Here is a 26119-nt window from a genome sequence, read left to right as displayed (position 1 = left end):
TTCGCTTCGAGAATAGGTGATGTTCATACAAACCTATTTGAGTTCTGCATATAATTGTAGTGATACATTTTGCCTTCTGCTGGATATATTTACAGTATCACCCAGATCCACAAAACAGCTGAGTTAATACTGCTTACATGAAAGAAATCTATCAACTTACATTGCTATTGTTACAAGACGATATGTAATCGGGTAGTATTTGGAAGGAAACAGTCTTCTGCATAAAATACATTAGATTTGCGTGTATAAACATTTTATTTTGTACATCTTCTCTTTAGAAGTCCAAGACTGCAAGTACCTTGGATGGAGTGCAAAACTTTCATTTGGCATAGTAGCTCCTTATGGAAATATATTAAGTTTATGATCATTGTGTGGGAGAATTATTATGCAAGGCATCACATATATACAGTTTTTCAATGCTTTGTACAATTAAAACCAATAATATTCACACATTATATCAAAACTCTCAAGTGAAAACATATTTGTGAGAACTTACAGCAAATTAGAGGTGGCACACACTTATCAAAAAGTTATTTCATAGTGAAATTAACTAATGTCACAGGAAGCTCACAGAAACATTTTATGGGACTATCTCATCAGTGATGTTAAGCCCAGAAAAACTACCAGATGATGTTTACATCCTGTAGAACATATCTGTAAACGAATCTGCAGATTTTCTATTAGTTATCTTTCATTAGTAGATACCTGAAACTTATATTACCACTGACCTTATAAGGCCCAGTTTAGAAAAATTCAAAAGTATTAATAAAATTGTAATTATTGTTCATGTAAGGTTACTGTGAAGCGACAAATTATCAAGATCAACAAAGAAGAATGTAAAATAATTTTAGTATGTGAATCAGTCTTGCAAACTTTAGTATTAATAATACCAACAGACAATGAATGATGGATAAGTGTCTGAGTATAATACTGACAAGTCAGGATTCACTATACAAGATTTTAGAGTATATCATTTAGACAGGAAATATGCAAGAAATCAGCCAGGATGCAGTTGTGGTGTTATAATTATTATTGCACACGCACACACACACACACACACACACACACACACACACATATATATATATATATATATATATATATATATATATATATTTTTTTTTTTTTTTGGGCTACCAATTTCTGCATACTCAAAAGAGAAAAAATTAATTTCCAAAGCTTACAATAAACTGACAAAGGAAATTTTTACGTAGTGAGAAACTGAGTCCATAGCATAAGACATTTCAGAACAAAGTAAGTTTAGGCAATGTAGCAGCAAATTCATTTAACGTCCTTCATTAATTTAAAGAAGCCAACAGCATAAACACTTTACAATATGAAAATACATATGAATGTCTCCATTAGAAAAACATTGTTGAGGTGTTTTAATTTAAATAAAAAAAGAAAAGAAACTATCCACATTAAGTGGAAGACTGACATGGTTGCATCACCACATACATCATATGTTTTACAGAAAGTTTATACAGCTTTTTTAACACAAAGAAACCAATACAAATAATTATAGTTGTCCCACAGTACCCTTAACATAATGACACATAAGTAAAACCTGACTGAAGATGCAATTTAACAGCCTGTTAGAAGTGTGATAATATAGCCCACTTCACCAACGATGGCTATTAAAAAAGCCCTTGCTGCATGAAGACTAATGCTTGTAAAAAAAAAAAATAAATAAATAAATAAATTTGTATTTTTAAAATAGAGAAATAAACTGGTAAACCTGCATTATTTGACCAAACAATCAGTCTTCTGAAAATAATTAATCAGTTTTTAGTAATTCAGGTAAAAATATTAAAATTTTCTTTTCAAAGTCAACAGAAATAAATTCTAGTCAACAGCAACATAAAGGCTGGTCTGTAGTATAGTCGAAAATTTTCATAAACACTGGTTCTTTTCTATTTATATGTGTATTAGTTCGATCATTACATACATTGAATCCTTGTTGGGACTTCTCACCTCACATGGCTGTGTCTTTGTCAACGTTACATTCAGCATAAGTAATTTATATCTTCCAGGTCTCATTTCAATTCCTTAAAAATGATGCTACAGTGCTGTACTTTTGGTCACTGATATTTAAATGTCTTCATATGAACAATTGTTAAGACATCTTTTACAAAATACAGGGATATGTTAACAGACTAAACCATGTGAAAATATAATATAGTAAGTAAATAATTGAAGAATATTGTTATGGACTTGATAGTTCCATAATACTGTATATTAAATCTTTTTTCCCCATCCATTTAGTATTTTACTAACCATTTTCAGAACACATTTCCTATTCCTCCATCATTTACCTACAAAGGATACCATGTCACTGCAGAATGCATTCACACAGTGTTCTCAATCACATCAGTACCTTAATTTTCATAGGCACTGTTTAAGCTTGAGTGTTTATAGTGTGCTGCCTTATTTTCTTGTACAAATGGTGTGTGGAATGAATAATTTGTTAATAGTCAAACATCAATGGCAACTCAAGGGGACATTGAGAACTATGAGAGCTGCAGGTGGTGTGACTTGATGTACTATATTGTTCCCTTAGTGGTCTGTGTCACCTTTTTACACTTTTCTGACTTCCCATTTCTGGTGTTAGTAATTGAAAAAGGAGAAGCTCACCATCTGATACTCTGCTTCTGCCACAGATCAAATCATTGCCTTCATTTGTCAGATGATGCAGTCAATGACTTACTTATTTCATCAACTGACTTTCATATAGAACAACAAACATGTTCAGAGTTATACATTTAGAGCTGAAAATACTTCATACACTTGACAGTAAGCAGAAGTCCTTTTCTCTCATAACCTTCAATAGGGAGAGGGAGAGAGAAAATTTCATGTATGCTGAATCTGTGAAAATTCAGGAATGGTAATGTTGATATTGGGATTCTCTGAAGCCTGAATGATTATAGATACCGATTGGAGTTTTAAAACAAGGAAACTAGAATTATCTTCATATTTACATTTATTTTCAGTGATGAGAGAAACTAATTTAAAAAATGGCATCCTCTCAAAAATATCAAATACCTTTATTTTCCAAGTAAATGCACTGTTCACTGACCACTGCAGCACCTTGTCTGTTACTTCTTAAGTTGAAACTGGCTTAAAAACTGATCAAGCAATGTATAAACATATTAGGAAATATAATGTGGTGATGCAAACAATGTGCACTGATGCTTTCCTGGCATTCTTATTTGCATTTTCTTGCTACCAGTACAATAATTATATTACTGCATATTTGAAACTCAATATTAATAAATATCTGCAAACTGATTTTCATGTGAGTGGAAAGAGTCCGAATTTCATATACCTGAAACAACAGCATATCAACAAGCATTAAACAGTGCTGCTATAAAAACTGCTATGTTTTTTCAAACAGTTACTGACTGGATACCATAAATTAGAGTTAGCATGGCATCCTAAGCAAACATCAGTCTTACATGTGATAAATTAATAAAAAAATAATCCAAAGTTTTCAGTAATAAAACAAGTTACTTGCTTATTCACAGTCTTGTTTAATTATTTCTTCTTTATCTTTCGATATATTTTGATTCAGTTTATCATTTTCAAATTCAACAAAATCATCAAAGAGACTTGGCCAAGCCTCAGTGTCGTCATATGAACTGAGGTCATCACCCACAGCTTCTGAGAAATTAAGAAACATATTCCAAGTGTCTCGAGGAATTCCTCTCACATGGGGATGATTTTCTAAAAAGAAAAGCCACCGCGAAAGAATCGGTGGCTCACAGGCAGAGAACACCAAACGCCACAGACAAATGGCCATGTCGGACGGTAATATACGCTGACCTGACTCTGCATCTAGGCCAAATCTGAACGTAAAGCGGTACAAATCTTTGAACATTTCAGGGTCCTTCAGAACATCAGCAACCAATTCTGGGAGTTTTGCTTGAATAGCACGTACAGAGTCCACTCGCATTGCACGACATCCATTCACAAATTCAGATCTGGTAAATCGGCACATCTGCTCAGCATTTAGACGCCATGCGAGCACCAGCACTTTAAAATCATCTGGCGAGACAGAGAGATCATTGCAGAGTCGCTCAATTCCATCAGCTAGAATAGAATCCTCATTGCTGTCTCTATACTGGTCAAAGAGGACATTAAGCTTTGACTCTGAAGGTTCCCTTCCTTTTGTTTCACTACTTGAAAGTCCAGATGTGCGACTCAAAGGTGGAATACGAGGGTAAAATGTCCGAGTTGTTTTGTCACGGTGCAAGCTGCCATAATTATCACTTCCAACGACAAAGCTGGGAATGCCTGCTCCTTTGCTGTTGCCATTAATTTGTGTCTCCACAGTACCCAAAGGAGAGCAATTAATATCTTCAGCTGAGCTAAGGACTCCCGTCAGTTCCTTGATCTCTGGAATTGAAAATATTTATCGAATAATGTACATGTGTATTATTATAATAGAATATGTATAGAATTAAACAGTATATATAAGTGAGTGAAATGCAAGCATTTCACACAGAATTATGAACAAAGAAAGTTGTTTAAGAACTGGACACCCTAATTTTGAAATGAAAGCAATGAAATGAAAGGATTTGTTGAATACAGTCCCAGTCGTGATAATGACCTATGCAAGCAAGTGTAGTGGCGTACCAAAACACAGTTGAAGGTGTCAAACTGAGGCATACAGATGAGAAAACAATCTGCAAAGGGTATAGTGAGATGAAAAGAAAAATAGCGGCAGCTGGGACAAGTATGACGCAAGGGACATGGTGTTTTGGAGTGGCATAGAATGTGGTAGATGCAGGTAGAGGATATACATCATTGGGGACTGAGGTTTCAACTTGTAGGATGGGTTGAAGGCACAATTCACACATGCACAATTCAGAGAAGCTAACGCTGTAAGAATCCAGATAGCACTGACTGTTACACAGCCGATGAAATTAACCATCCTGGACAGCACACATTGGAGCCAGGTATTTGATCTTGTCTCTGGCCACTGATTAGCAACTGAACTCCACAATGAAAACAATTGGTAATAACAGATTGGTTAATAAATAAATCTTCTGCTACCAGTCATGATTTTCTTTATTTACTTTTTGCACAATGGGTTTCGGGAAATGATTCCCATTTTCAAGAGCATTTTTTGCTTGTATTGTGCCATTTGTATTGATGTTGTCAATGAGTGCGTTTCTGCTTCATTTTGTTGACTTTTGCTGCAATATATAAGAAACACGCGATTTTTTTGTTGGTTATAGATTCTTTCGCCACTAACGTCACCAAAAGAAACAATAACCAACTAAAAAAAAAAATCACCTGTTTCTTATATATTGCAGTAAAAGTCAACAAAATGAAGCAGATTCTCACGCATTGCCAACATCAACAGAAATGGCATAATACACACAAAAAATGCACTTGAGAATGGGAATCATTTCCCGAAATGTGTGTGAAAAGTGAAAGAAAATCGTGACTGGTAGCAGAAGGTTGTTTTCACAGTCACAGGCTTTCAAAAACCATTTATAATGGATCAAATCAGGAAAAGAGTTATTAACTGCTCATGAGCACAAATAGTGTATTGGGTAGTGGCGGTAGCCCTGCCTCAGATGGGATATGATACAGCAGTACAAGAACTGCAGCAGGAGATTGTGACTGGGTGCATGGACACTTCCTGAAAGTAGAGCCATAAGGCTATGGTTGGAAACAGAGGCACAAAGTTGGGCAAGGATGTAATGTAGGTTCGGTGTGGTACATAATACCGATCAGGACGGACAGCAAGAAAGATTTTGCAGGAGATAAGTCTTGTTTCCAGATGTATGATGTGATTTAGCTGGCAGTTGTTCGCAATTACGTATAATGTAATGGAAATGGAAATGAGCGTATGGCATCGTTGGCCGGGAGGCCCCATGCGGGGGAGTTCGGTCACTGTATTGCAAGTGCCTTTCAGTTGACGCCACTTCTGTGAGTTGCGGGCCGATGATGATAATAATAATAACAATAATCCGATTCCACGCACCTACTTTGATCCATGATGTAATAGTGTTGTGTGTGACGTCACTATGGCACAGTGTTTTCGAGTTGGTTCTTGTTTATAGATGATGTGTTGTTGCATTTGATAGCACCCCCTGGTGATAGATGTTGACATGTTGGGTTTAACATATGGTATTGGTTTCATTTGAGTCTTGGTAACATGGATTTATTTTATTTTTTATTTGTGTGTGTGTGTGTGTGGGGGGGGGGGGGGGGGAAGGGGGGTTGGCCAATCTAGATGAGTTTGTCAGATCCTTTTGTTGGTAAGTAATTTTTACTTTGGTTTTATTTTATAGCAATTCTGATGTTTTGTATGTATTATATTTATGGTATTTTAGTTGTGTTTTAATTAATCTAGTGAATATGTTTTGAGTTGCTGGGATTTTGTTTTAGGTGGTAGTTTGGGGGATAAGTAGGTGTATAAAGTTTGTCTTTGTGGTTTGACAGTAGGTATCACGAGCTGCATAATATATATATATATATTTTAAATAAGGGCTTTGTTCGAGCCATGTAGTTCAAGGGAAATGTCCTACTCTGCTTTTCGGAATTGCAGATGTTGGTTTTTCGGTATCTTGGACTTCATTAAAAATATCTACCTCAACATAGGTTGAGTGAAGTGTACGATTCCTGTTAGTTTTGTGGCCGTAGCATTATGTTGTACGTTGAGTTTAAAAACAATTTTTTTTTAAATATTTGATTTGGTACAGTGCGGTGTTTTGTATTGTTATACATTTAGCTGGTTCTGAAATAAACCCCATATTTCCTGTGGTTGTCCTATTAGTTTCATTTGACTGTTGTAGTGAGATGTTCTTGTGTCGTTTTTATTTTTGTGCATGTTTGTTAGCACATGTGCATAGTGACAACATTGTTGCCGTTTTATAAATACTGGAAGCAGGCGTTTCTGCCATACTGATAAAATCAAGGATCAAATCAGATAGGTACAGTCAGATGCTTCCATGCCACAGTTTTAAGTCATAGTACCCTAAACATGATCCAACATGGGCAACATAAGGTCAATTTGCACTTTATGAACAATGTACAGCATTCTCATAAGAGATAAAATACCATGTCCCATCCAAACACCCACGGCAACAGGGCACTGGACAACTACATAGTAAAACTCAAAAGGACCTTCAAGCCACTGAATAAGAAGGTGATGAACAGTCGGGGCTCTACAGAAAGCTAGCTGGGTCTATTCAAAATAATACAAACAGCAGCAGAATAAATTCATAGGCACAACAGGTTCATATTCCATCTTTAATGGCAATGTCTTCGATGAGTCATTAAACCCTAATCTTTGGATTAATTGAAATATTCTATACTGCTTGTCAACTCTCAAATAAACAGTCATCTTTCAACCTAATGTAGACCGCGAGTTACACTAATGATCGGTAGGTCGCCACATGGAATATTCCGTGCTCATATTAATTGGCTTCACCAACTCGTAGCCCAACAGTCACCTTCTAATCTGCACTGCAGATTACAGTGAAGACAAACGTAAAATTATCAACTGAATGGATTACTTCATTCAGCAGTTTTTATGGTGGTGTATTCAGTCACTCTGGATTATCTCTATAATTTGGAATTTTTCTTTTACTTGAGTCTACCCTTTAAATCTATCTGCAAAAACCATCAGCTGTTGGTGACCACCCTTCCTCACAGCTCCATGAACACTTTGTGTACCATGAATTCGAGTCACGTTCTCCATAAGTCTGCCAAAGCCCTGTAGCTTATTAATTAATGAGGGGACAGGGGAATATTCTATATAAGTCTTCGGCTTTGACCAGTGAACGCAAATGCAGTAAACATCATGATGACTATAACATGATACCAGTGGCAATTTTTTTCAAATGACAGTCTAAGCTATAGATCAGTCTGTTAACACAACCAGGCCTTTTTTTTCACATTCCATGGATTAGCCAACCAACAATAAATCTGTACATATGCTCCAAAAAGTGATGTCGCAGAAGCAATTAACGTTATGTCAGTGGTCAAAAGCAGATGACTAGCATCGAATATTCCTCTTGACCCTAATTAAGAAATAATTTCATATTTCATCCTCATTCATATTATAAGTACTTGAATGACAACTGAAAGGACAAACTAAAGAAGACGGAAAGGTGGGGCAGGTGGGGAAGAGGAAAATGTCGTTATTAGAAAGAGGGAAAGTCATATTGGAATATCAACACTCACAGCAAATATGACAATCGAGTTGCAGATAGGCACAATGGAAAGACACAGAGCTTTCAGCCTAAGCTCAGTTTCTAACAGTCTTCCTTGGACCCGTCTGCAATTCAATGTGTCATCTTTGTGGTGTGTAGCAATCTACCCTTTTCATAATTGTTGCTATTATTATTATTAGAAACAAGCATCGTGAATGACTACCTGAGAACTATTTACTGGGTCAAATAATAGTGTTAATACTAAAAACACACTTTTACTAAAAAAAAAAAAAAAAATTAATTTCAATTAATACTGTTCTAACAAAAATTGAAATCCAATCATGACACTACATTTAGCATAAAATAAATTTCAGTGCATTGTCAATATTTAGTAAATTTTGGAGAAAATTTCTTATTTAAATATTCTACCTACAACCAGTCATGTATGTTAGATAATACAGGCAGTGTTGTCATGCTCTACGATTGAATCTGGTTATATGCCAATAAACCAAACCACCATTGAAAATCAGGGAAATCATCAATAGATGATAAAAAGACAAAATGAGACAGAATTACGAGTCATTCCATATCAAATCACCCAATAAAAAATAAAATTTACACCCATCTCCTTAGATTTTCATGAAATTTGGCTCAAATGGTTCTAATACCATCCTGACATCACCTGCAATTTTTTTTGCTGTATCTCTTATAGTTTTTTAAATACATTTTTAAAGTTTTTATGTTTTGCATTTTCCGAACCTTTGGAAATGGTAAATTTAATTTGTATTCAAAACTTTAAAATTGCTTATCTTAAAAACTCTTTTAGGTAACATCATGAATTTTTGCATCAAGTTTATTTATTATACATATTTGAAGATAAAACGATACTATTAAAATATATTAATATTTTCTATGAAAAAAATATATATGTATTTTTCTCTCTTTTTTTTATGGATGTTTTGTTTTATAAGAATTGCAATATCTAGAGTCTCAGACCTGATAGAATGCTTAAATTTGTTTTAATTTACTCTTAAACATATAGGCTACTTGATAAAACAAAAATAATGATGGCCTTTTAACATGTTTATTAATTTTAGTAGATTACATTAGAATTATGTACAAAGATAGTGTACTTACGACACCTATGTATAACCCAACTGATTGCTTGAAACATTGAATTCAGTCCAAAGTACCAGTTACCATCATAATTTGCAGCCACATAGCTATTTATGGATGGTTCAACATGAACCCAATCAGAAGAAGAATGGAAAGAAAAGACTAAGAAGAGTTTTACACTATCTGTAGTCCTTCTAATTTCAAGATTGATTGTTGGAAGTGGTTTGAAGTTATAAAAACTTCTTGTTCCACGAATAGTTCGGGTTGCTGAAAAACGTTTTTCTAGTTTTAACCGTAGCAAATCAGCTTCTTTTTTGTCAATAAAGTGAAAATGAATGTTTTAAATATTTTTTTCACAAAACTTGTACACATCGATTGCTGTCATTATTTGTTCTTTGTCTGAAAGCTGTAGACTGGCTTTCCTTAAAATTCTTTTAATAGTTCCTCCTAGGCCATCACATATTGACTTCCGATGACTTGTTGCAAAAAAAGTGTTTTGGGCCTTCAAATTAAAGTCTCTCAAGTGTTCAGTCAAATTTTTAAAACTGTTTCTATTTTTGTACTGCCCAGCACAACCATCTGTAAAGTAGTGAACTGAGTCAATGTCAGTATGATGTAATGACAGCCACTTTGTAATTTCTTTTTGTACAAAGTTAACAAAATCAGTGTCATGTTCTTGGTCATCACTAGTAAAACAGTGGTTGGAAACAAAAACATTGTTTTCCTCATTTCTTAGAAAAACTCCAACTGGGTGTAGAGTACAACCACCTCTATTCCAGTGGTAACTTTGGATCTCATTTTGTATAACAAAGGAATAATTTTCACTGAAATCCATCACAATAATTGCTGTTTTGGGTGGTGGGTCTTCTTTCAATCTTTTAAAGGCTGCTGATTGGGATTTTGTTATAAACGAGTGCGAGGTGAGCTTTTCCAATGACCTAACCAATAAAGAAATGTAGTCTTCAGCACTGATAGACTGTTTGATCATTTCTGCCCTGTCTGTGTTAACCCACTGACTGATTACAATTTCTTCTTCTAAATCATAATCTTCACTTAGTTTTTCAGTTAAGTACTCAGTGCAGTATTTGCAGGACAGCTGTTGCAATGATGTAGCATGCAGTTTTGGTTTTCCGTGTTGCACACAAGCATCTTAATTAGGTCTTTATAAGATTCTTCAATTTTCACAGCATCCAGTAATAGTTTAACATTCTGGTGGATACTGCATACACATACAGTGTGTGTGCCTGCAGCACCAGCAAGGATACACCATTTAGGTCTCAAGAAACAAAATTTTGAAAATCCTACTTCTACCTTGGGATTCTCCCATTTGAAAGAATAATAGAGTTCTCTCAAGTTACACAAAATGAGTCTTTTTGCATGTGCACATTTTTTTGAACACTTACTTTGTCTTCTGTTCCAGGTAGCACTCTGGAACTTTCATCCTTTTCATAAAAATCTGTTACAAGTCTTACTGCATTTTCAGAAAGAGTTTTACCTTTTTTTGGACCAGGAGTTTCCAAAATACCCTTTCCAGATTTTAGCTTTCTAGCTTGTCACACCATGTACTCATTTACATTAAATTCTTTCATCACTTTATTTCGACTCCAAGAATCTGGAGCCAAGGTCAGAATCTGGATTTTTCTAGACCTCCCAACAGATGAAATCTTCTCTTTCATAAGAGAAATCATTACATCAAAATCCTTTGCTTTCTCAACCACACTTGTATCTTCTTCGTCATCATCAGAACTTGGTGCATCATATTTTAATGCTTTTGAAACCGCCTTTTTTGCAGTCTTTTTAATACTGCTAACCTTCCTTTTAAAATAAGACCCTTTACTTTGTTCTGACAAGCCATGAAGCTTTATCAGTGTTAAACCTAAATTATCAAGAGCAATGTTTGTTTGTACGAGGGATTCATTTCTGGATTCCAATGATTCTAATTCAACCATGACTTCATCATCTGTTTCACTTTCATTGACTTCAACTCTTAATTTTTCCTCACAAAAGTTACGGCATGTTGAGCGAAGCTTTTGTCCAGGTTTTATGCTAATATTTTTTGTCAGTAATTGTTTAGAAAGATCCAAGCCTACACTTCTCAACGATTTTTTGATGGGCTTTCTGTGTTGTTTAGTGGGTCTACACATATTGTTTGATACTTTTCAAAAACATTTAAAAAGTAGCAGCTGTGGTGTGAACATATATTCTTAAATTCACACAGATTAATTCCAGATCGTAAGTGGATCAAATCTTTTTCTTCCTCACTCAATTCAGATACCGGTTGTAACTTTTTTGAAGGTGTGTAGGTTGTTTGGAAACAGTCAGATTTTTTAAATAACCCTATGCTACAGGTTTGAATATCTGACATACTGATTTCACTTTTGGTCTGATTACTGTTCTGGTTACTTTTATAGGATATTGGAAAAGAATCTCTGTAAACTAAGTAACAGTACTTACTGAAAGTTCGAATAAACTTAATAAATACTATCCAAGCACTATTTAACACTGTAATAATTTTTTACTTCAAAACACAGGAGTAACAAAACAAAATCCAAGCGTACATTGTTGCTCCAAGAAGACAAAAACTTATTTTCGGTGTCTAAGTCACTTGGTACTTTTTATTTTTAAAATATAATTAATATTATTTTAAAAATTAGATAACTACTAAGCAGTTAAAAAGCCAACATAATTTTTCTTTTATCTAATAGCCAATACAATTAAGAGTATTTTAAAACAAATTTGAGCTTTCTATCAGGTCTGAGACTCTAGATATTGCAGTTTTTGTAAAACTAAACATCCATTCGCTTAAAAAAACTTGTAACTTTTTTTTCATTTGGAAGATTTTAATATATCTTTATGGTAATTTTTTTTAACATTTAGATATAATACACAAACTTATTCCAAAATTTCATACTGATATCTTGAGTATTCTTTAATATACAAATTTTTTTAGTTGTGAGGACATGTTTAAGTTACGATTTCCGACTGCTGAAACAACGCCAAATCTAAAAACTTTAAAAATTTATAAAAAAAACAAACTATAAGAGATAGAGCAAAAAATTTTTACAAGTGCTTTCAGGATGATAAAAGAAGTAATTGTACGAAGTTTCATCAAAATCTGACATGGTTGGTGTCAAGGCCTGGGTGACTTGATATGGAAATGACCCTTACATATTCAAATGTGTATGTCTACAATCCCGTGAATATTGGAAGAGCTTTTAAAGCTTTAGGCACCATGCATGTTGCTTTTTATAGTGTTTTAAATGGAGAAAAAAATCAAGTATTGATAGCAATATGGCCTCAAACATATAGGGTGCTGCGAAATAGGAACCCAAACAATGGAAGAGAGTTCCACTGTATTTAGATGAGCCATCTGAATAAATGTAGACCTGTACTATTAACTGAGAAACAAGCAGACTTACTTGTGTACATAACATGGGTGGGTAGATGACACAGAAAAAGATTTTAAAAATACCAGTAAAATTGTTTGTAACAAATTTGTGATTTCTAATGTTTTCCCAGTGTAAATGACTGATAGCGAGTTTCCACATGTTCAGCTGACTAACTGCTAAACTGTCAGAAGCTCACTATTAAGCAATAAAGGTCTGTTTTAACTCTTCTGGAAGATCTTGTGTCTTTTCTGGGTATTATGTGAGAAGCTTGTATTATCAGAATTAACCTATAATTTCCTGTTTAGTTGTTACAGTAAAGTTTCAGCAAATTCAATTCTATTTAAGCGAGACATGTGGGTCTGGTGTCTTATCTTAATCATTTCAATGCTAATGGGTGTATTTACTGCAAACAAATTCTATACACCTGGAACAGTATGACATTGACATAGTTAATGACAGAACATAACTACATATAAAAATGGAAAAGTGTGTTATTTATACAGTTAATAATGAATTTATGAAGAATAATATATTACGAAATTCCTATCAGTCTTCCACTTCAGCGTATGGGTAAGAGTTATGAAGGAGAGGTGTTTAAGTGTGGTAATGGATCCTTCCTGAAATCTTAGCTGTGGTGATAGACTACTTTGTAGCACATCCCAAGGTCTAGGTTACGTTGAAAAAGGGAATTTGGTTGCGAGTTAGCGAAGCAAACAAATGTGGAAGCCAAATGAAAGTTGTGGTTAAAACTGACTGGCAGTGCAGCATAATGTTTACATCCATGCCACACTGAAAAATGTATGGAGATCCAATATGTAACTTTTACCTAAAAGAGGGTTGACAAATGATACGAAAGCCCATATGTCTATAGATAAGAAAAATTTTATAATTGTCATGTTGCAGACATAAAGCTATCACAGTAGTATTTTTTATGTTTAAAAACTTTCAGTGAACTAGATTCCTTGCATTTTTGCTGCTGGTCTTGACTAAAAACTGCTCTTAAAGATCATGATACTTTTCTGTCAAGTTTATCCAATACCTAGAAAAATTAATATACAATCTACCACATTATGTGTGTCACTCACTGACATATTTGTTGATGAAAGCAAATGATGTGCATCGGATTTCCTAAGCAACCTTTGGCAATTTTCAAGCCAGCTTGACATTTCTATGAAAGACCATGAAGTGTATACTTCACATGAATTCTGGGGGGAAAAGCCAGCAAAGATGGTAATAATTAAGTATTACAAATAAAAACACAATGAAATTAAGAAACCATGTCTTATAAGCAAGTGACAAATCTACAGAGACCATGTTTTTTTATCAATGACAAGGAATAAGAGCTTATACCACACGTATGAAGAAAAACAGATGTTATAACGGGAGACACAATCGACTCTACAAAAATTTGCTACAAGCATTTAAAAGATTCTCAGTTTCAAATGTTTTTGTTACCTACGAACCTTCCTTGTCTTTCTCCAGGGGACCGTTTGTGGACGGAACTGGAGGCGGAGGGTCCTTGAAGCAAGAGAAACAATTTCCCATTGGTTTTCGAACAAACGTCCAGTATTTAGAAGTTTCTGCTTGTCGCTCATGAAGAGGCTGTTGGTATATGTATTATGGAAACACTGCAGTCACCTCTTCACGTAATGAAACAGAAAATACAGTAACATTATTTTTGTAGAACATCGATATTTTAATAATAAACACCATGAAAAGTACTAAAAAAACTGAACTGCTACCTCTAAAATATCAGGCAAAGTACGGGAAGTGTGGTAAAAGGAGGATTTATATTGCACATTCACAGCAGAAGACCGTAGTTGGCGGCCGTACGTCATGTTTACTTTCCCTGAAAATCGAGCTCTCTGTTTATTTAATAATATCAGTTATAAACATCTGCCACGTCATTTCAATAAAGTATGTGTGTTCCCACAATTATCATATCTTCGAAAAATATTATTGCACTGAAGTAGAACACTTCACAGCCAGAAAAACAAATACAGTCAAATACACACACTTCAGATTTTCTTTGGTTCAATGTAACCAGAGTGTTTATCACCAGAGAGGTTACTAAATTAGACGAATCCAAATTTTGCACGCTGGAGTACTATTAATAAATGATTTACTCTTATTTTTGAAAAATTGTGGCATTAAAAATGCATTGCTGCAACACTTCATATTCGCATTCCCTTCCAGAAATCATAAGGCAATCATTAGACTATTGAACTACGCCAAGTTCACACTTTACAAAGTGGCAAAATCTTATACCTATTAAAACCTGTCACCATTGACATCAAAGTCGACTAAGGATTTAACTTCCAACATTCTCTTCATATTAAAATCCAATAGCGTAGATTCTATGACAGCTGTGCTAGCTACCATTAAAACTTTATTTTAGTGCTGCTATGTTATACATGACGCATAGAAAACTTAATATATCGAAAAAATAAATACGTGCTATATTTAGTGCACTCGGACTGCGTGCGACAACAAAAAATCACTTTCCTTTGCATATTTGCTTCCAAGATTTTTTTTCTTTGGTTCACAATGAAAGAGACCTTTTGAAATTGATCATCTCGTAAGAATATTCAAATAAATATTTAATTTTATTTTAAAAGAGTCTCGGGGAATAGTTTTAAATGTCTTGCTTTCAGCGTCAGAATCTAAAAGCATTGTTGTCAAAGATTGCGGAGGACCACGCGTTCGCTGTTGCTATGGGTACGATGTCGCTTGTTGTTACTATGACTTCTAATGTCCGCAGGCGTAGCAAGAATCAGGTATTTCGTTGTTGTAAGAGATGGATTAGAACAGTTCACTGGACTCATTAAATTGTTACGGCTACTCATTGCATTTTCTTCCAGGGTTCAGTAAGGGAAAAATGGCGCACCAGTTTGAGGCAAATACCGAGGGCGCAGTCCTCCAGGAAAGCCAAGAAATTGAGCGGAAGGGCACATCCACAACAAAAAAGTTCTGGCTTCGGCCCAGTGAAGACATAGAACCAGAAGGATTACTTCCAGATCATGACTTAATGAAGCGCTTCCAAATAGCGTTGAAGAATCACCTCCAGCGACAAAATGAACGCTTGTCGGAAGAAGTTTTAGAACTGGTAATGCTTTTTTAAAAATGTTCCCCTACGTGATACATACAAAAATATTTACGCAAAAGACAATAGATTCTGTAGGAAACCATTGGGCACTGTATAGTTGGTTGCGGTTGCCGTACGTATTATTTTAAGTACTTGAATTAGTATTTTCGCTTAACGTTACCCAGAATCTAATCCAGGATTTTGATCTGGATGGGGGGAGGGGTGAACTCAGAAATTTTGTGTCACTCCTGCTACCTCCAGATTTTCTAGAGTAAACGAAGGTGTTTTCTAAATTTATGGTAATACCAACAACAACAACCAGAAAATTTTAGAACCTGTTAGGTCTAAAAGCTATGTTGCAAAGAATGTCTTTTTTTTAGATTATGGAGAAACGGGTGTAGTTGTAGGAAGGGAGCAGTGTTTCAGCGGCATGCCAACCACCCCTTCCCCCCGCTACACCATATTTGTCCCTGACGTCATTAACATCAGTGTGGCTCATCCCAATCATTAATAAGCTCTGGGGCCACGGAGAGCTTCAGTTATGAGACATAATGCTGTTATGCAAACTTATGCTGAAAGTAAATTGTACAAAGCAAAGAGTTTGCATGTTTCTGTCAAGTATTATGTACACTGGTATGTTGCATATACATCTCGATACGTAAGTCTCCTTCAGAGTTAATGAGATCTGTGGGAGAAACAGCCGTAACAAAGCTAATCTACCTGATATGCAGGATATATGAAACTGGTGAAATACCTTCAGACTTTAGAAATGTAATAATCAATTCCGAAAGTGGCAGGTTTTGACAGATGTGAATATTACCACATTGTCAGTTTACTAAGTTATGGGTGCAAAATATTGACATGAATTATTTACAGAAGAATGGAAAAATGAGTAGAACCAACATCAGGGAAGATTAATTTAGGTTCTGGGGAATGGTAGCAGCATACAAGGCACTACTGACTCCAAGACTTATTGTAGAGGATATCTTTAGGGAGGCAAACGTATAATTGTAGCACATGTAGATTTAGAGAAAAGTTTTGAAAATGTTGACTGGAATACAATCTTTGAAATTCATAAACAGCAAGGGTAAGACACAAGAGATTGAAAAGCTATCGACTACATCATATGCAAAAACCAGACCGCAGCTGTAATAGTTGAAGGACATGAAAAGACATTGGTAGTTTAGAAGAGAATGAGGCAGGGCTGTAGCCTTTCCTTGATGTTATTTACATACTTTGAGCAAGCAATAGAGAAAACCAAGGAGACAATTAGGAAGAGAATGAAAGTTCAGGTAGAAGACATACAAAGTTTAGTGTTTGTCAGTGGCAGACCAGAGACAGTACAGGACTTGGAAAAGCAGTTAAACAAAATATTGTCTTGAAAAGAGGCTATAAGATGAGCATCAGTGAAAGTAAAACAAGGGTAATGGAACGTAATTGAATTAAATCAAGTGATGCTGTGGGAAGTAGACTGGATAAACTAAAAGTAGTACATGAGTTTTCTATTTGAGGAGCAAAATAAAAGATATAGTGGACAAGGTAGATTCAGGCAGTATCAAGAAAAGCATTTGGGAGAAAGAGAATTTAGTTAACATCAGATATCAATATAAATGTTAGAAAGTATTACGAAAAGGTTACACCCGCTACTCATCATACAATGGAGATGTTGAGTCGCAGACAGGCATAACAAAAACGTGCACGCGAGCGCCATCACACACACACACACACACACACACACACACACACACACACACACGACAACTTTCTCTGGCTGCCGAGGCCAGACTGTGAGCAACTGTGCATGATGGGAGAAGCAATCTGTGTGGTGGGGCTAAGGAGGAGGCTGGGGTGGGGAGGGGGAAGGATAGCAAGGTAGTGGTTGGGGACAGTAAGGTGCTGCATGTGGAAACATACAGAGAAATGGTAAGGCAGCTAGGTGCAGCCAGGAGGTTAGATGGAGGGCAGGGGATGGAGTGTTGGGGTTGGCAGCCAAGAAGGAGAGAAGTAAAAAGACTATTGGTGTGTTGGTGGAATAAAAGGCTACATAGTCCTGGTGTGGGAACAGAGATGGAAATAGGTGGCTGAAGGACAGTTACTAATGAAGACTGATGCCAGGAGAATGATGAATATCCTACCCACCATTCTTCCCACAGTGGTGTTCAGCCACCGATCAAACCTACACAGTATCCTCATCCATTCCTACTTTATTTATTTATTTATTGGTCCAAGAATCAGTTTCGTACATCGTTTGTACATGTGGTGTAGGACAGTGGTAAATCTAGGTAGCTTACAATACAGTAGTCATTTTGACTACATTGTTGACATAATAACAATGCATAATAATGTAGGTTGGTGTACTACATTGCTTCGACATGTGATAATAGCAGTTATTAAGGGAGATGACCTGATAAGCACAATCTAAACTGTATTATGAATTGACAATTTGTGAAATTTGGTAAATGCGGTTTACTTATTATGATGTTTCATAAACTCAGACAAAGAATAGAAGCAGTGGTCAAGCAAGAACTGTTTTAACTTTATTTTAAATGCATTTAATGTTGGTATGCATTTTAGGTAAGAAGGCATATGGTTATATAACATAGCTCCAGAATGATACACTCCTCTTTTGCGTAAGTTTGTATTTACTGTGTTCCTGTGTAGGTTCATCTTCTGTCTAGTTACATATGTGTGTATATCATAGTTGTGTTTGAAGATATTTTCCTTTTTTAATATGCTCCCTTTTGTGAAAATTAGTATTTTGTATATATACAAGCAAGGCAGTGGCAATATTTTCAGAGTTTTAAAAAGGGGTCTACCGGGATCCTTAGCTTTTTTTATTACTCTGATAATCTTTTTCTGTATTTGAAATGTTTTTGTAGTATTTGTGGAATTCCCCCAAAAAATTACTCCGTACATTAGTAACAACTGTATACTGCAATGATGCATTGTCGGCACTGATGAGCAGCTTGCATTTTGAGTGAGGATCCTAACAGCATATGCCAGTGAATTCAGTCTCTTATTTAAATTGTTTAGGTGTACCTCCCACTTCAGATCTGCCTGAACATGTACACATATGTATGACTGACCTTCAACACATTTTTTCCTTCGATGGTGAAAACAGTGTTTGCAGGATGGAGGTTTTGTGTGGTATGAAAGTTAACTGCCACAGATTTTTCAGAATTTATGATGAGCCTTTTCTTGAACCAGTGTGTTGAGGTACACATAACTGATACTGCAGCCTAATGCAGATTTTCCTCATTCTGTGATTTAATTAGAATATTAGTGTCATCTGCAAACAGTACAGTGGTTCCATCATGTATTTTACTATCCAAGTCATTTACATACAGCAGAAATAGGACAGGTCCTAGAACTGGCCCTTGTGGGACTCCATACTTGATTTTTCTGCTCATCACTGTAAAAGCTAGAATTTTTTTGTTTTTCACTATCTTTGTGTCTTGTTTCTGTAATCTGCTGACGATTACTGAGGTACGACTGGATCCACTTTTAAGACTGGCCTCTTATTCCATAATTACCTAATTTACACAAGAGAATGCCATGATCAGTTACATCAAAGGCTTTACTTAGATCCAGAAATATCCCAGATAAATGTTGTTTATCATCCACTGCTTTTAATACTTCATTTAAGAAGGCAAAAATTGCTGACTGAGTTGACTTTCCAACTCTGAACTCATGTTGGGAGTCACGTATCAGCCTCTCTTTATTTAAGAAAACTGTTAATCTTCTAAGGAACATTTTTTCCATAAATTTGCTGAAGCCTGACAAAACTGAAACTGGTCTATCAGTAGCAATATCACTTTTTGCACCCTTCTTATGCAAAGGTGTTACTTTTGCAGTTTTTTGGATATTTGGAAATACACCACTCTCAAAAGATGACTTTACTATGTCTGTTAGTGGTTCCACAATAAATGTTGCACTAGCTTTGATAATAGCATCTGGTATCTCATCAAAACCCCTGAATATTTATTAGGTAATTCTTTTAGGATTCTTGACAGTTCCTCAGGTGTTGCTGGATACAGGAATAATGTGTTTGAATGAATTTTTTGATCTGAGTGACTGGCTGGCTGTTTGCCACGGTGTGTATTTATTAACTGCTGTGCTATATTTGAGAAATAATTGTTGAAAGCACTAGCAACATGTTATGGGTCAGTTAGTTTATTTTTATTCATAATCAGCTCTATATTACTGTGATTAATGAGCCTGGTAACCATTTCTTTCCTTATAATTTGCCAGGTTGCTCCACTGCTGCTCCCAAACCCATGCTTCATGGCTCACAACCCATAGATCTAGATGCAAGACCTGCCCCACACATTCTCCCACCAACAGGTACTCCAGTCTGGTTACAAACATCACAAGACTACCTGTGAAAGCAGTCATGTAATCTGCAAGCTAAGCTGCAATCACTGTCCTACATCATACGTTGGCATGACAACCAAGGTGTCTGTCTGCAAGAATGGCCACTGACAAACTATAGCCAAGGAACAGCTGGACCGTCCAGTTGCTGAGAATGCTGCCCAAAACAATATTCTTCACTTTAGTGACTGCTTCACAGCCTTCCTACCAACACCAACTTTTCCAAAATGCACAGGTGGAAACTCTCCTTGCAATAATTGTACATTCCTGTAACTTCACTGGCCTCAAGTCACTGTCCTTCACCCAACTATCCCAACCCTGTTCCCACTCCAGCACTACACAGCATACTGTTCCACCAACAACACACCTACAGTCTTCTTACTTCTCTCCTTTTCCATGCCTCCACCTCCCTCCCTCTCGTTTAGCCGTGTTGGCTGAAAACTCATTTTGTGACAGTTATTTTGCCGTGTCTATATGCAACTTAGCATCTCCGCTATATGATAACAACTATCCTTTTCATAATATTGTTGTTTTTTTTTTTAATTTTTTAAATAGAGTGAAATGTAATTGTTTCTTGGGAGAAGCTGCTTTAAAAAAAATTCTTAAATATGGCGATAAACTTATGATATTTTTCATTGGTATCATTACAGTCATATAAATCAATCCAATTGTCACCCTACAAGGGGGGGGGGGGGGGGGAAACAAAGCCAGATTTTTATGTAATAAAACACCTTACAGTATATCTTATTACACAGAGTTTTGAGTTTCCTGCACATTCATCGTAAGAATTTGAGCGTAGTGGTCACAAAAACACGTGTTTGTACCACTTGTATTTTATAGACATATTTGCATGTGTTTATCAAAATTGGTCAAAGATAGATGCGAAGGTTGCCATTTTTCGAGTTGTTTCAGTTACAGTTGAGTCCATATTGAATGACAGTAGTTAACATCTTTGAGTGAATTGGATTTTGAGAAGTCAATATTTCAGTCACCACATATAATTATATTTTTCTTGGGAGAGTGAATTTCTTTCAAAAGTTCCTCCATGTGATTATAAAACTTTTTTGTCTCCATCTGGTGATCTGTACATGCAAATAATAATTTTATTTTGCCTTGATAATTCAACTGTAGAGAGTTCTGTATCTTTTTCACTGGAGAAATTATGATACTTAGCTACACTGCTGAATTCAATATTTTCTTTAACATATACACAGATGCCCCGATGACTTGATATTTTGCTACAAAACATGCTTGAAAGTTTGAACTGTGGAAGGTATGTTAGTTCCAACATACCTTGTTTAAGCCAGTGTTCTATAAAGGATAGGGTAAAAATATCATTCAGATCATTCAACATTACTGCTGTTTCATTAAGTCTATTGGACATTCTGATAGAGCAATTTAAAATTAGACACAAGCAAAATATCGTTTGTTGCTTACCACTTGCCTCACATTTTGCACTGGTGTTTCTAGTGGGATTCTTCGGATATGTCTTCTGCTTATTGCTTCACTGTGTGTGGGATTATGCCTTTCTTCTGTTGAGATGTTTTGAATTTCCACTTTATTACAGATGTTTTTCATCCATCTATGCATTAATGTCTGCTTTGTTGCTGCATTTGTTGGTTTGAAATTCAGCTCGGTAAATGTGTTTCTGTTTCTTTCTTTTGCTTGTTTCTGTTTACAGGTGCCCATAATTATCTGTCTGTTCTTGTCTGGTACTTTTACTTCAAGACAGTCATTTTTTAACTATTTGTCCATTTGTGTACGCTTTAGTTATGTACTTGGTTTTCCTATTTTTGCCAGGTTTACTTATTGTTACTTACAATGCACTTAGCGTTACACTCTTATTAACTCTTACGGGATGTTTTAGCAGTAGTCTCTATTTTGCATATTACCCTGTCTCCCACCTTTAAGGTCTCATATTTTCAAATCTCATCTGTTACATTCCCCAAATCTACCCCTTTTACTAGACCTCTCCAGTCCTTTTCCTTCAGCCCCATCCTTCCACTTCGAAGCTTCTGCTTGAAGAAGGAGCCACTGTCTCTCAAAGCTTGCCTAATTATAACCTTCTTTTATGTGTGTGTTCTGCTGCTGCGTGGTGAGCAGATTTTTTTATCTATCCAGTTACATTATATTGCCAAAAATTGGTTGTTTTTGTTGTTCTATTTTATGTTCTTTTATATCCACATGTCTGGCTGTATTATACTCTCCATTTTGGTGTTTATCTGTTTATTTCACTGTGGGGATTAGCTGGTGCCATATTATGCGTGGTAAATATAATTAGAGTAGTAAATTTTTCCAAGTGTATAAATAGTTGTTTAGCTCGAAGTAGTTTGCTATGTTTTGTGTGTCAACTGCAATGTTTTCTTGTAGTGGTTCTTTCATCTTTCCTAATATTTAGATGATGGTGTCATACAGAAATTGGTTTGTTTTATCATTACTCTTATTTCTGTTTAAGTCATTTACATTCATTGACAATGGGATAAATCATAATATTGATTATTGGGAAACACCGTGCTTGATTGCTAACAGATCTGTTTTATGGCTATTAACTGTTTACCTGCTATCTCTATGGACTGTTTTCTTTGGTGAAGCTAGGGTTCAATCAAGAAAAGTAAAGAATGAGTTGGATACAAGCAAGTGGAATATAGACAAATTAGGAGTGAATTAGATGAAGTTGGAATATCCTAGCAGTGATCATTGTATTGAGTAACAATATTGAGGGTGTTTCAGTAGAAGGAAAATGGAATTTAATTAGATAATGGCTGGTAAAGTTATAAATGGTTCAAATGGCTCTGAGCACTATGGGACTTAACAGCTATGGTCATCAGTCCCCTAGGACTTAAAACTACTTAAACCTAACTAACCTAAGGACAACACAAACATCCATGCCCAAAACAGGATTCGAACCTGTGATTGTAGCGGTCGCGCGGTTCCAGACTGAAGCGCCTAGAACTGCACGCCCACCCCGGATGGTGGTAAAGTTATAATAGGCACAGAAAGCACAGAAATGAAGAAGCCATGGATAACTAAAAAATAATCAAATTGTAATTAGACAGAGATTACTCCTACAGAGGCTGGAAAAAATATGGAAACACTGTGAGAAATGCATGTTTTAATGTGAATGTAGATACTAATCGAACCTGCAGGTGGCACTGTTGTATCAGACGACAAGCAGCATCTGTGCAGTGCTTTCAGTACATTGCAAACTTTGGTCAGTCACGATCAGAACAGAGTATTGTTTAGCTGTGAGAGCATCATTCAGAGATGAATGAATTAAAATGTGGGTGAATTATTCATGCTTCCACAACCAAGTTAGGTGAAGCGGTTGGTGATTCAAGAGGCACCGTATCAGAGATTTATATCACACACAGGTTCAGATGGCTCTGAGCACTATGGGACTTAACTGCTTTGGTCATCAGTCCCCTAGAACTACTTAAAGCTAACTAATCTAAGGACATCACACACATCCATGCCCGAGGCAGGATTCGAACCTGCGACCGCAGCGGTCGCGCAGTTCCAGGCTGTAGCGCCTAGAACCACTCTGCCACTCCGGCCAGCACACACAGGAAGAATGCAAAATCATCAATTGCTAAGTCACAGTGCGGATGAAAGTATGTGTTGAGTGATTGTGACAGACTGCCATTAAGAGGATTGTGATGAAAAATAAGTGGATGACAGCTGCAAAAGTAACTGCAGAACTCAATGTCATGCTCATGAACTCTGTCAACACCCAAATAATGTGAATGGAGCTCCATAAATTTGAATTACAGAGCGAGCAGGAATTATAAAACTGCACATCAGTGATGCAGATGCCTGTAATGGAAAGACATGGTGCTAAAGCCATAAAACATAGAAAATGTGGATGATGGAGCAATGGAAGGAAGTTATTTGGTCAGAAAAGTCTTGTTTCACACTGTTTCCAACTTCTGGTCAAGTTTAAGTCTGGCGTACACTGTCCCAAGCCTACGATGCAGACAACTTGCTGACAGTGTGCCGGACCGATACTCGAACTTGGGACCTTTGCCTTTTGCGGGCAAGTGCTGTACCATCTGAGCTATCCAAGCACAAGTCACGCCCCATCCTCACAGCTTTACTTCTGCCAGTACCTCGTCTCCTACCTTCCGAACGTTGCAGAAATCTCTCCTGCAAACATTAACTGTGAGGACGGGGTGTGAGTCATGCTTGGATAGCTCAGATGGTAGAGCACTTGCCTGCGAAAGGCAAGGCTCCCGAGTTCAAGTCTCGGCCCAGCACACAGTTTTAATCTGCCAGGAAGTTTCGTATCAGCGCACACTCCGCTGCAGAGTGAAAATCTCATTCTGGAAACATCCCCCAGGCTGTGGCTAAGCCATGTCTCCGCAATATTCTTTCTTTCAGGAGTGATAGTTCTGCAAGGTTCGCAGGAGAGCTTCTGCAAAGTTTGGAAGGTAGGAGACGAGGTACTGCAGAAGTAAAGCTGTGAGGATGGGGCGTGAGTTATGGTTGGGTTGTTCAGATGCTAGAGCACTCGCCTGCGAAAGGCAAAGGTCCCGAGTTCGAGTCTCTGTCTGGCACATAGTTCTAATCTGCCAGGAAGTTTCATATCAGCGCACACTGCTTATTATATATTTATAACTTTAGTAGTACATCAAACTACTGTTTACTTGTAGTAAAGTAATATGACAGACTTCGCGCATGCGCACTACATTCTGGCACATGATTGCAGCCAAGTTTCCATTCTGTGTACACTCTATTCTGTAGTAACACTGCACTGTCTGTGGATGGCTCATATGGGTGTGAGAGCACCATGGAAAGGGTACAGGAAAAGTGCAGACAGAGGGTGGATGTGAGTGCAAGAGCATCTGAGAAGTACAATTATTGTGCCCCAAAGGAGGAGGGTGGGAGCACATGAAATGCTAAATTATTGTGCCCCAAGGGCAAAGACGAGTGCAGGAGAACTTGCAAAGTAAAATGATTGTGCCTCATGGCCATAGATGGTTGTGGAAGTATTTGGGATATAAAACAATTGTGTGGGAACAGTTGGAGCTTACAATTAATATAGATTTATTGTGCCCAGAGGGTGTAGTTGTGTGTGTTGCAACACAGGGGAGGGAAAATGATTCAGCCCACAGGGATAGTTTGGTGCAGGAAGCGGGGAATTAGATATGGAAAGGATATTTGTTAAACTAGTATTGGGACTAGTCACAGAAAGAATAGTTGTAAAATGTGTGCACAGATTAGGATCATAAAAGGATCAGAAATTATTTGCATTGTTTAGACACAAGCTGGGCTACTGGAAAAGAAACAGGCACTAGCGATGGTGCTGCGAAAATATTGAAGCAGTCACTAGTGGTGGGATGAAATAGTGGAAGCCATTGCCGGTGGTGGGAAGAAAATGTTGAGACCTGGAGCCAAAAGGAAACACTCTCTGTCTGAAATAGGTGAGAAACTGAGTTCAGAAGAAAAGAATCCATCATCAAATTTTCTGGGACAAAACTTGGTAGTGGCACTGGACCTAGTGGGGCCAGAAAAAAATCCTTGTCACCACCTAATTTGAAGAAGTGGCACTAGAAATGGTGAAAATGCTTACTTATTGCCAAATGGTAGGACAATACTTGGAAAGGCAGTACTGAAGCTGGGGAAAATGCTTCCTTGTTGCCAAATGTTGGGACAAAACTCACAATTTTTTTTCTCTCATTGCCAGCCTGATGTGGAATGAAAACTGAGAGGGGACAGGGGAGGAGAGGGGGTCCTGGGGCTAGAAAATTCCTCATTACCCGCCTGGTATGTCTTGTGCTGATGGAGGCACAGTGAGAATATTTCCTGCGTAAACAGTGTAGACTAAGTTTGTTCGTAAGTACACAAACAAAAGCTCCTTCTTGGAGTAATTTGTATGCAGAAAAAAGTTCGATTGATACTTCGAGTCCCAACAAGGAAAATAAATAGAGGTTTAAGTGACAAGAGATTCAAGCTTATTTCCATAAAGACGAATTTGTGTAAATGCAGTA

The 26119-nt window shown here is 36.6% G+C and overlaps 2 protein-coding genes across 3 annotated transcripts in view; one reads left to right on the top strand and one right to left on the bottom strand.

The window, feature by feature from the left end:
• Positions 1-3331: 3331 nt before the first annotated feature.
• Positions 3332-14706, bottom strand: LOC126457658 (DCN1-like protein 3). 2 transcript variants are annotated; one of them, XM_050094150.1, is made up of 4 exons: positions 14610-14705; positions 14419-14525; positions 14140-14316; positions 3332-4395 (listed from the first exon to the last, which is right to left on the bottom strand). In XM_050094150.1, the coding sequence occupies exons 3-4, from the start codon at positions 14219-14221 to the stop codon at positions 3515-3517; spliced, it is 963 nt and encodes a 320-aa protein (XP_049950107.1). In that variant the 5' UTR covers positions 14222-14316; positions 14419-14525; positions 14610-14705; the 3' UTR covers positions 3332-3514. The 2 variants fall into 2 exon arrangements, with proteins under 2 accessions (XP_049950107.1, XP_049950106.1); XM_050094149.1 differs by having other exon boundaries at positions 14419-14706.
• A 687-nt stretch (positions 14707-15393) lies between these two features.
• Positions 15394-26119, top strand: part of LOC126457654 (coiled-coil domain-containing protein 40) — a 392411-nt gene continuing 381685 nt past the window's right edge. Inside the window, exons 1-2 of the mRNA XM_050094144.1 lie at positions 15394-15453; positions 15538-15782. Of these exons, the coding sequence (XP_049950101.1) occupies positions 15555-15782 (228 nt within the window). The 5' untranslated portion in view covers positions 15394-15453; positions 15538-15554. The remainder of the gene's footprint in view (positions 15454-15537; positions 15783-26119) is intronic.

The sequence above is a fragment of the Schistocerca serialis genome, chromosome 2 (genome assembly GCF_023864345.2).
Source record: "Schistocerca serialis cubense isolate TAMUIC-IGC-003099 chromosome 2, iqSchSeri2.2, whole genome shotgun sequence".
Classification (NCBI taxonomy): domain Eukaryota; kingdom Metazoa; phylum Arthropoda; class Insecta; order Orthoptera; family Acrididae; genus Schistocerca; species Schistocerca serialis.
This window is presented reverse-complemented; position numbering and strand designations above follow the sequence as displayed.